A 12,540-nucleotide genomic window follows, 5' to 3' on the forward strand; every position below is an offset into this window, starting at 1 on the left:
GGAATCTTTATGGTCATCTGTTTTAACTTCATTATTTTAGTTAGTAAAGTGAGGCACAGAGTCTTGCCCTAAATTAGCTGTAGATATTAGAATAGAATCTTTTTCTCTATCGCTGTGCTTTCCTTGTAAGACAGGTGCCAAGATAATCTAATGATTGGGAGCAAAAATGCTGGCAGTCTAGTCCCAGCATTATCAATTACCATTTCTTGAAAAGCAGCTTAACTACTCTACATCTCAGTTTTCTTATTTTGAAATGGGAAAAATATAATACCTAACTGATAGAGTTGTTACAGAGGGTAAGTGAAATCACAAATCAAAAATAACATACTACATCACACATTAAATTGTCATTATTAAGTACTTCATTATTATTACTATATGGTCATTATCAGAATATAAACATAGAGCTGAAGATATTTGGGGGAAAGGCCAGGCACGGTGGCTTACGCCTATAATCCCAGCACTTTGGGAGGCCAAGGTGGGCGGATCACTAGGTCAGGAGATCAAGACCATCCTGGCTAACATGGTGAAACCCCGTCTCTACTAAAAATACAAAAAATTAGCCAGGCGAGGTGGCGGGCGCCTGTAGTCCCAGCTACTTGGGAGGCTGAGGCAGGAGAATGGCGTGAACCCAAGAGGCAGAGCTTGCAGTGAGCCGAGATCGCGCCACTGCACTCCAACCTGGGCGACAGGGCGAGACTCTGTCTAAAAAAAAAAGAAAAAAAAATATTTTGGGGGGAAAATGCAATAAAGGATTTTCTCTTATTATTATTAATTTATCTAAAATTTTTGCGGTACTGGCATGTGTTCTAGAGTAACCTAGTTCTTCTACATCTATTTTAGAGAAAAGCCAGGAATGCCTGCTGAGCCTTTCGAGAGTATCACCTCACCTACATTTCTTTTTTGGGTTCCCTAGGGCACAATATCTTACACGGGAACAAAGGTGAAATTCTTCCAAAGTTGCCCTAATATTAAAAGGTAGTTTTGCCTTAAACTTGGGAAATAAGTTTCAACTTGATTTAAATCCAAGAAATTAGTATATCATTATGTATCTAAAATCAAACCTTTTTTTTTTTTAGGTGAAGGCAGAATTCTTTCTTTCTTTTTTTCTTTTTTTTTTCTTTTGTGAGATGTAGTCTCACCCTGTCGCCCAGGCTGGAGTGCAGTGGCTCAGTCTTGGCTCACTCCAACCTCCACTTCTTGAGTTCAAGTGATTCTCCTGCCTCAGCCTCCCGAGTAACTGGGATTACAAGCGCGTGCCACCACACCCTGCTCATTTTTGTATTTTAGTAGAGGTGGAGTTCCACCATCATGGCCAGGCTGGTCTTGAACTCCTGACCTCAGGTGATCTGCCCACCTCAGCCTTCCAAAGTACTGAGATTGCAGGTGTGAGCCACCATGCCCGGCCCAGAATTCTTTCTGTTAGAAATATCCAACTGGAAATGAACCATATTGGTGTAAGTGTAGGTGTACAAGACAGGAGAGAACATCAAGATAAGTAATAAGAATTGGGAAACCAGCTTCAGAAGGAACAGAAATATCTGGGAGTGTGAGGCATACAGAGTTGGGTAGACAGAGAAATCCATGAATGGATGCGAAGAAAATGATTTTATCATGCTGGCTGTGTAAGGTGCACTTGGCATGGCTTTTAAGAAGCCACAGTGTACGCAGTGCTGGGCTTCATGGTGAAAACGCGAAGCACGAAGAAGCAGTTTAAGACAGTCCTCACATTCAAGGAGTGTACTACTCCAATAGAGAAGCAAAACACCTACATCAGAAGGAAATTGCCAATGCAAGATTGTAAGGGTAAAAGCCTCAGGAACTCAGTATTAAGAGTCTTGAAGGCTCAGGTGCCCGAGGACAGTGGTTCTCAAACTGTAGTGTGCATCAGAAAAACATGAAGGACTTGTTAGAGCACAGATTACTGCACTCTGGCCTTGAGTTTCTGATTTAGTGGGTGTAGGAAAGTGCTTGACACTCTGCATTTGTAACAAATTCCCCGATGGTGCTAATGCTGCTGATCTGAGGACTACAAGTGGAGAACCACTGCTCTAAGAAGACTTCAGAGAACAGAAGGAGAGTGCTAAATGGAAAGGAGAGACGACTCCATTTCAAGAAAAAAAAAATTGGCAAATTCATATTGAGAAGGCTTGAGAAAAATGTACCAGTCCACTCCTTTCTTACCCTATTCAATCAGTAATGAGGTTTTAGAGAATCTAGCTCTTTAATCTTTGTTTTTATCTGATTTCTGCCTTCTGACACTGCTTACGTTTATGCCACCATTCCTCATTGCCTGTATTTCTACAATGGATTTCAAAGTAGTATTTTTCCAATGAATTGCAAAATAGTATTTATCTTGTCTGCCCACCATTCTCTGTTCACCCCCAAATAAACTGCCCTCCAAACTGAAGCCAGAAATATTTTTCTAAAACACAAATGTGATAAAAACTTCTCAGTGACTCCTCAGAGCTCTCAGATTAATATCCTTCCCCCTCCCCGCACTGCAGTATGCCTTGAATTCATTTTTAGCCATGGTCCTATGTAGTGCTCAGCCCTCATCACTGCCTGTATCCACTATGGTCTGTTCTACTTTCCAGATTCCTCCTGTAGAGTAATACTTACATGGCCATCCATATGCTGTCATCTTCCCACCTTTATCATTTAGCAAACACCCATTTATGTGCCAAACCCCAGCTCCGGGGTCAGTTCCTCCAGGAAGCTTCCTAATCTCCTGTATTGATGGCTACCAGGATCCCTATGCTTGTGTCACATGCAGGTTTTATGTGGTCATACTCTTAATTATTAAGTTTGGTATACTTACAAATAGAGGAAACGTTCATTGAGGCAGTGTTTTAAACTTTATAATTCCAGCACTTAAGGCTTGCACAAAATAAATGCCAAACAAATGAATAAATGAAGGACTGTAGGATAAATAAATACATGAAAAGAAAATTTCAGTAGGCAGTGTTAGTTATTTTGTAGGGGTTTATGTAGCAGAGTAAGAGATAAGACTCTCACTTAAGCTAGGTTCAAGCCAAATTGTGGATACCAGGCTAAGGAATTTTTATTTTTAATCTTTATATATTGGGAATGTGTAACAGATTTTGAGTATCATTGTAATATTCAAAGCGCTACTTCAGAAAACTGATTCAGAGGAAATATATATGAAAGGATCAAAAGGAAGGAGACTCTAGGTGAGGAACCAAGTGAAATTTGATGGCATTGCTTCAGGTGTAGGTTAATTAGGACATGGACTAGGGAAGTGTAAATGAGAATAGAAAGGGAGAATCAGACCCAAAATATATTGTAAAGTATTAATCATCAAGACATGGTGACTGAATGGATAAGAGAGGGCAAAGGAGAAAGCCAGAGTAATGGGCAAAATGATGATTTACTAATGGGCAGAGTAAAATTCAAAGTTGAGGCAAAGGCAGAGCAAGGGATCATTAATTTTGAGGTAAGCATGTTAGTGGACATGCAGAGAGTTACTGTCAAAATGCAAATGTGTCACATTAACCCTTTGATGACTCTCTAATACAAAGCGGAGCCTGTTGAAAAGGGAACACAGAGAAGTGGAGTTTTAAAATAGAGAAAGAAGTCGGAGATGGCCATCCCTGGCTGTTCTGTTGTGTCAGCCTTGATAAGAGATGTGCCACAATGACATGCCACAGGCCAAACCTGAGCACTAGTCAGAGAAAGGCCAAGTAAGAAAGCAAGAGAGGCCCAGAAACAGAAGGTCAGCAGTGCACCAAAACCAAATTGTATTCACTTTTCAACCTCACCGGGAACTGCTGGTTAGGAAACTACTTCAGGCAAATCCAGAAAAACAAATAAGAAGTATATTAAATCAATCACCATTTAACCTCAGAATACACTGGACAAATATTCAGAGATGCCCAAGCATAGAGAAAAGGCAAAGAAGCAATCTGTAACAACCTTCTATAACAACCCTTTAAGTTTTTTATCTGCACTTTATTTATAGAAAGGTAAATAAATGACTGCAAGACATAGACCAAAGCCTCCAAAAGTATAAGTTACTCATTTCACTGTTAGCTAATAAAAAAAAAATAGGTTTTTATAGATAATTTTTAGTGTCACCAGTTTGGAAATATAGACACATGCCTCAATAATTATTAAGTCTTGTGGAAAACATTCTATAAAACATACCTTGGCATTATATGATTTCAAAATTTATTATTCACTGTATTATCCAGCAATATAACAAATGGATATGTTAGTGGATCATTTCTAACTGCCAGCACCACTTCATTTTATTTCCTGTTTGCTAGATATGGTTCACTGTATCCAGCATTCAATTTCATTAGCATTCTACTATTGAGCAGTAGCCCGTGCTGAAGCATACCCTTTAGCCCTATTTTCTCCATAAATATGACCAAAATGGAATGAAAGTTGCATCTTGGCTCCAATGAACAGGACAAAATTATAATACATTTACAGTCCTGTCAATTGTGTCAAGGGTCTCCCTCAGTTCGTAGGATTCATCTTTTTTTAAGCAGATCTCTCCTGCATGCAGGAAATCCTTGTTGGTACTGTTTAACTCATGTCTCCTCTTTTTATTTCATATGAAGTATTATTATGCAATATGAGTACAGTGGTATCTAATAGCTTTAGCTGCTTGCTAGCTGAATTTTGTCCTTCCAAACTGTATGATTCGTATAATATATAATTAAATTTCCCTATAATAAAGCCATGCAGTTTGATTGTTCCTATGGTCTTTTATACATAAAATAATTACCACCATTCCTTCCTCAGTTAAAGACATTTTGCTAAGAAGAAATTGATTTTGATGTAACAGGATTTCTTTGTAGTTTGCCCTAACTAAGATTAGTACTTGTATAGCAAGTAGCTATTAGCTTCAATCCTTCTATAAAAAGGTATATTTAAGCAATTACTATTACTAGCTTCTTGAGAAAATTATGTATAATTTAGTCATTTACATTGTATGCACAGAGTAATGCGGTACTTGACAAAAATGGTTAACTTGTGTCTGTAACTCTTACAGATCCTACAGAGCAGGTGACAATACAAGTGCTGCCACCAAAAACTGCCATCAAAGAAGGGGATAACATCACTCTTAAATGCTTAGGAAATGGCAATCCTCCCCCAGAGGAGTTTTTGTTTTACTTACCAGTAAGTGCTTAAGTATTACTTGAGTTGAATGACTATCAATTTATCCTGTTGTTTGACTTCCGGCTGACATGAAGAATTGTTCTTACATGAATAGATGAAGTGAGAAAAAATGTTGCTGCTGGGGACAAGAGACACCACCTATAAAATTTCATGTGGAAGCTTTTTCTGCACCTGCCAGTGTTCTTGCCTTTTTTCTCAATGCTGAGAGATTTCAAGAACAAAGAGAAAAAAAAAAAAAAAAGTCAACCACAGGAAACCATAATTGCAAAAACTTAAAATTTCATTATCCAAATAAACTGTAGGAATCTGCTCTTCAGAAGCAGATAACTACCAAATGAAACTGAAGACAGTGAATGAACTGATGTGGATTCTAAATCTGCCCACAACATTGCCCTGAACACACCTCTAACCCTCTGAAGTAGGGATAGTTCTGTTGCACATTATATTTAGGATAATGCTATGGCTCTTTTTTTTTTTTGTCATTATGTATAATCTTGAAATGCCATTTCCTCAACTTTTTTCCATATCATAGTTGAAGGAAATTATATGCATAGAGGATACTTTGGAAAATTCCTCTTGGATGTGCTCTGCATGTCATAAGGATCTGGAAACAGACAAGGAGAGAGCTCTGTCTGAGGATGCCTGTTTGCACTCCTGTAGCTTTGTGTTTGACATCACTTTCGCATTGAGGGAAGCCATATGCAACTCAATGTTGCATTTACTGCAGGGATGTGCTTACAAATTTCATCTACCACAGTACTCATTAGTACTTAAGAATATCATTCACTACATTATTCAGAAGACTAGTATAAGTAATTTATTTATGCTGACAGAAAACTTTGTTTCTCCTGATAAATTAATTGCTGTTTTTATTTCATTTGCGAAGGAAAATTTAAAACTAATTCGGTTTCCGCTTTGGCTATCAGGGATGACAGAGCCAAATTTGTGTCTCAGTTTTTGCAATGATATCTGCTGAATATCTTTCTTTGTTAACATATATTATTCCTACATCATCTATATTTTTCCTAGTCTTAATTTCTTAATTTCTTTTCTTTTTCTTTTGTCATTTTTTCCCTCTCTTCTCTCTCCTCCTTTCCCCTTTCTTTCTCATTCTTCTCATTTCATCCTTTCTTCCTTTTTACTTTCCTTCCTTTCTTCTTTCTTTCCTTCCTTTTGTGTTTTTTCTTTTAATCTGGATATATGGCGTATTTCCTTTTAAGCTGCCTCAAATATTTTTGTCAAATTACATAAGGCATAAATATAAAAATAAAATATTGGACTTTTTAAAAATGCACTTGAAACTTGAGCAAAAGCCATGCTGTCAATAAAATAAATGTCATCAATAGAAAATAAATCAGCTCTCAAATTCCTTAGATCCAAAATATCAATATTTGCCCAGGAATCAGATGTTGGTAACACAAACTGTACTATTTTTGTGTGATCAATGAAACACATTCCCTTTTTTATCTTACCTGATAAAATGCTATCTTCATCAAGAAATACAACTGTTCTCATTGTAGCGATCAAGTATAATCATCTGACATTTTGCCTCTATCAAAAGGGACAGCCCGAAGGAATAAGAAGCTCAAATACTTACACACTGACAGATGTGAGGCGCAATGCAACAGGAGACTACAAGTGCTCCCTGATAGACAAAAAAAGCATGATTGCTTCAACAGCCATCACAGTTCACTGTAAGTCACTTACTTCTTCATTAGCAGCTTCACTTCAAAGGCTTCTAATAGCTTAATGTAGCTATCTTTTCAAATAAACTGCAGGTATATCTTTCTTAAATAACTTGGTTTCAATAGATGCAGTAGAGAGAGCATCAGGATAAGCTCAACTTTGGTCCAGATTAGCACTGCAATATTGAAACCTTGCATGGCTCTGATAACCACAACATTTGGCAGTGGTATATCTCCATCTTCTTTCTAAGTGTCTTCAATTTGTGATGTCAATAAATAATATTCATATGGACTTTAAAGAAACAACTCCGCATATTTTAAGAAAACATTTCCATGTTCTTGAAGTACACCAGCTTTGCAGTTGACCCAGCATTATCATTTGTGTTACAGAATAAATTTAACACCCAAGCTCAGTCAATACAAAGATACTATAGACTCAGTTTTGGGAACAGGAAGTAGAGATCACTAGAAGTTATTTATTGGCTAAATGTACTCTATATAAAGGGACAGGAAATTTCTGGAAACAGAACTTCTTGAAAATCACTGTGGACATAACTTTTTAACTTTTAATTTGCTTTTGATCTCCAAATACTCCAAAAGTTATATTTGCCTCTGTGCAAAAGAAAAAGACATACATAAATACCAGACACTTAAAACTTGAGTTCTTTATGTTCTAATTCATGACAGTCCATATTATTGGTGTACCTGACGAATCATGGAAACAGTAAACTGATTCATACCACACCCTGGTAACACTAGAATTCAGAGTGCTTTGAGCAAATGTCAGTCTTCCTTGGAGGTATAGTACAAACTTCCTAATAAGTCCTTTGCACTCAACAGTACCATTAATAAGGTTTCCTCTAGACATTATCCACTACAATCCCACTGAGTATAAAGACTTTAGAAATTGTCTTGAGTACATAGTCCTAACTCTTTCATTTGACTCATAATACTTTAAAAACACGTGGGATATGAGCTAAAATTTTGAGAGAGATACAGGGGGGTGCACTGGAGAATAAAGCAACCAGATGGTTGCTTCTGATTGTCTGATGTTGGGAGTGCTCCCTTGGGAGCCCTGTAAAAACAGTGGACTGTTATGCTCACAGCTGGGCCATTTCTCCATTTGCTCCTTGCTTATGTTGCTTGGGTTTGAATGTGTCTACCACCAGGGGCTAGTTACAGAGAAAGCAGTAGCCTCCAGTATAACAATATTATCCAGTCCTGTTCCATAAAAATAAAATAAAATAATGAAGAGAGAGAATATAGCCAGCAGATAGAACCACATGTGGAATAGCTCTCTGTTATCGTTGTTCATGATGTCTTTGAGCCAATAATCAATAATCTAGTGCCTTAGAGATGGTATAATGTGCTTATTTTTAAGAGATGCGAGGTACGCAGGTCTCTAAAAGAAGAGGGCTCTTGTTTGTTTACTTGTAGATGAGGCAGGGAAGGATAGATAGCAGACTGACAAAGCAAAAGACTTGGTTGCAGCCATATAGTGCCTACGTGTTTAGCTGTGATGGGGGAAAATTAAACAAAAATGTGTATTAGTGCATTTAATTAGATTTAAATGCATCTTGGTTTTGACAGGTAGACTCTTTAACATTGGGTTTTAACTCTATGGCTGACTCTATTGCTCCTCAAAAGCTGAAAAAAGTATTTCAAGTAAATCAACATCTGATTCTAAATTATATGGAAACATAAAAATCCTATTTTTACCCACTTATCTTTGATTGCTTGCTTATTTTCCAGAAACAAGATTTGTTTCCTTTTCAAACATGTCTAAAGGAAGTGTGGGTAGAGAAGCATCAACCCATTCTTGCACATGTTTGCAGAATAGACAGCTCATCAAGTCTCACGGTCTACAAATTCCTAGTTGCTGATGAAAGTTACTATTTCCCTGCCAATATATGCACACATAGAGTCTTCATCAGAGCTTACAAAGTCCATCATTGTCCTGTAAAATTGTTTATCTCCTCTCTGGAAAATTAGCTATCCAGCTAACAAAAACTTCTAACTCATCCAGAATAAAATTTTTATCTAAATACAATTCACCCAAATATTCTGAGGAAACTCCACTTTTCTACATGATGGTACATGGTTTAATATTAATGAGAAACTGAGAAAGCATGCTCCTTCCCTTCATTCATTCAACAGTAGTGTTTGAGAGTCTACCATGTGTCAGGCACTGTGGCTATATCAGTGACAAACCAAGTCACAATCACTACCCTCATGGTGCTTTCAGTCTGGTGGAGACGAACTTTAAAAATGATGTTGCATTCAACAAATTGCAATTATAACATGCAAAATCAAGGAGAAACGCGGAGTGTAATGGCAAGTCTTCATACTGTAGAACAAAGACACAACTCCCAATGTGGCAAGCATGGTCCTCTTCAGTCTAGTCTCAATGAACTATATGAGTTTAACTTCCATGAGTTGTCACCACTTATACCCACTCACCATTACAAAATCTGCCAAGCTCTGTCATCTTTTTGCCTTTTCTTATGTGAGCAAAGTTTTCCTTACATCTTCCCCTATCAAAGTCCTTCTCAACCATTTGAGGCCACGAACATATACTGTTCCCTTTACAAAGCCTTTATTACTGCTTTGAAACCCAGTTTGGCTCTGTTCTCTATACTTCCATTAAGTCTTCGTCTGTACCTCTGTTTCTAGCCTGCCTTTCATCTTTCAACAAATATTTCTTGAACTCCAAATCAGTGTCAGGTTTGCTACTAGGTGCTGATTTCATGGGCTGTGTGTTATAGTTAGCATAGTACCTCTACCTCATTGACTTGTAAGCTCATTATTTATCTCTGCATCTCTCATCAGTGCTTGGGACATAGTAGCTGTATGATAAATACTTGTTCAATTGAGTTGGAATTTTCTTATACAGATCAGACTATGACAGTAAAATTTTTATAAAAATTGTTTTCCATCAACTGGATGAGAAATGGAATCGCATTTTTTAAAAAATATCTGCTGCTATAGTCAATTCTCTCTAAAGAAACACAACTACTATCTCATGGTTTTTCGATTTATCACCTGCTGTCTAAAGATGCTTGATTTTCCAACATTTATGCCTTACCATCTCTTTATGTAATATTTACCTGGTCATCATCTTTCTTTATTTTCTTCCAGAAGAGACTTAGGATTTGTTTTCTTCAGGTGATAGACCCAAGGGGAATATTTATGTCCCCTCAAAATATCAATCATGTTAACTGTAAATAAATGGATAATCAATTAGATTGACCATTCTCTTGTCTAAACTAGTCTCAAAGTTGGCTTGAAAAACTAGTCTAATCATGCTATAGTCCAGTTATTTCAGTTCTATAAATCAGTTCTGAATGTTCAAGTGCAGTTTGAAGAAATGTATTTTCTTTCATCTTTTCCTCTCCAAAATATTTTGACTATTTTACATTTCAGAGTTAGCATTTTGAACAGATTTTCTGCTTCACAGATTTGGATTTGTCCTTAAACCCAAGTGGAGAAGTGACCAGACAGATTGGTGATGCCCTACCCGTGTCATGCACAATATCCGCTAGCAGGAATGCAACTGTGGTATGGATGAAAGTAAGTAATATTTTTGGTACTACCCTGCCGTTTGGATTGATTTATTTTTAGGTTTCTTATGCACTTTATATTGTATTCAAGTAGATACATTCATGGATGTGTTTATATACCAGCTCACTCTCTCTCTCTGTGTTTCTGATAAGATAAATAAAATAACAGTAAAATTTTAGAGGTGCTCATCAACAGGGTAACATCCATAATTGGTGTTCTGAAACTTAGTTTGGGGTGTTATGTCAATTATGTGTATATACTAATTATACACACACACCACACACATGTGTGCACATACAAACATAGTTATATACCACAGGGCTTAACAATTTACAGTGTGTTTTTGCCCACATTATCCTTATGTGATATTTACAACAATCCTGTGAAATACAAGGATTATTATTTTCCCACATTATTCATATAAAGAAATTGAAGGAAAAGAAATCAGAAAGCTCATAACTGACAGAGACTCAAGGCCAGGCCTTACTGAGTATAAATACTATGCTTTGATAAGACACCTTTTTTGTCTCTCTGCTGCTGAGACCATTCTTAAGTTTCTGAAAACAGATTCCACTGGATCAAGAACCCCTAGAAAGGAATCCCTTTTATCCCTGAGCTATAGTAGAATACCTAGCACATATTGGAGTTAATTCAGTATTTCCTGAACAAGTGCTTATACTCCTGTAATTGCCTGAAATGTAGGCCATTGGCTATCCTTTTAGAATAAGGAAGTGTGACTGATAATTGGCGATCTGAGACAAGGTTATCACCAAAAGAAAAGGTTGTGTGTGATCCTTCCACTTAAACCCTTGGCTAGTATATCCAAACTCCCAGGGCATTTGTTACCAGAGCATGACATGTGACAAGAACCCTTAACCCGCGATGGGTTCAGAAAACACACATACCATTTGAAATAGGAGTTGACAAGAATTACCTTTATAAGAAACTGTGGAGAAATATTTTTTCTAGAGTTTCTTTTTAATGGAAATATATTAATGAAATTATTTTGTATTGCTTTACTGCCTGCCTTTTGATCCCTTTTAGCACTCGATCCTCTGTTACTTGTTGTGTTACTCTGTGAGCTCAGTTTCTTATTTTACTCTCTTTCAGCCACAGCCTCATCACAACTTGTTCACTAAAATAAAGTGCCACTTCCTATGCTGCAATCTAGCATGATATGTATACAGTAATCAGTGATTACAAGGCTAGACAAGTTCTAGGCAACTAGACCAATTCATAATCATTTGAACACTCATTGCATATTTTACTGTAGGACTAGAGAAACTAAGTTTACTGTGGCTTACACTGTTTTTACATCAACTGCAATCACTGTTATGAATTAACTGTCATGAACAGCTCATGTATTCAAAATAGTGATGATCAGTATTCCCTGATTATTGGTTAGTTAATGGGGAGAGGGAAACAATATCCTAATGGACAAAGACCACATAATCTTAGGATCGTGCCTAGTTGCCTGCTTAGGAGCATTTCAATTCCTGACATAATGGGATTACTTTCTGTATATCAGGCAATTTTTTAAAATTAAATGTTACATTTACTTTGTTCATAGAAATTGGAATAAAAGCACTGTGGAGGGCATCACATGGTGAGCGGGCAAGAGCATGCCAGCTCAGATCTCTATTCCTCTTCTAATAAAGCCACCAGTCTTATCATAAGGGCCCCACTATGATAACCTTATCTAATCATAATTACCTTTCGATGGCCCCCACCTCCAAACATTATCAACATGTGATTTTGGTGGATTCAGTTTTCCACACGAAATTTGGGAAACACATTCAAACCGTAATACTCTATAATAGGTCCCCTGTGTTGATAACTGTATCAACAGTTTATGTGTTTGATAAGTGTATGAAATGACTTTCTTGCATGTATGCTCATCATTGATTAGGTACCGCAAGTCTCCATGTCCGTCAATCCTGTATCACCTACACGTACTATAAGGAGTAGGTACTATAAACTGAAAACTCCCCTTAATGTAAGCACAATATATTATTTGTATAATTAAGTCCTCAAAACAATTTAATTATAGTATATTATTACCCCACTTCACAAACAATGAAAACTGATTCTTAAACGTTTATGAACGCTTTCCAAATTATAAATTCAGTAAATGAAAGAGCCT

The 12,540-nt window shown here is 36.9% G+C and overlaps 1 protein-coding gene across 2 annotated transcripts in view; it reads left to right on the forward strand.

Annotated features, from left to right (window-relative positions):
• The window catches only part of ALCAM (activated leukocyte cell adhesion molecule), a 213,081-nt gene that overhangs the window by 167,784 nt on the left and 32,757 nt on the right, over positions 1-12,540 (forward strand). For both annotated transcript variants that reach the window (XM_030940482.1, XM_030940492.1), the window contains exons 7-9: positions 5,024-5,151; positions 6,713-6,845; positions 10,294-10,406. In XM_030940482.1, coding sequence (XP_030796342.1) covers positions 5,024-5,151; positions 6,713-6,845; positions 10,294-10,406 — 374 coding nt within the window. The remainder of the gene's footprint in view (positions 1-5,023; positions 5,152-6,712; positions 6,846-10,293; positions 10,407-12,540) is intronic.

This window comes from Rhinopithecus roxellana, chromosome 1 (genome assembly GCF_007565055.1).
Source record: "Rhinopithecus roxellana isolate Shanxi Qingling chromosome 1, ASM756505v1, whole genome shotgun sequence".
Taxonomy (NCBI): domain Eukaryota; kingdom Metazoa; phylum Chordata; class Mammalia; order Primates; family Cercopithecidae; genus Rhinopithecus; species Rhinopithecus roxellana.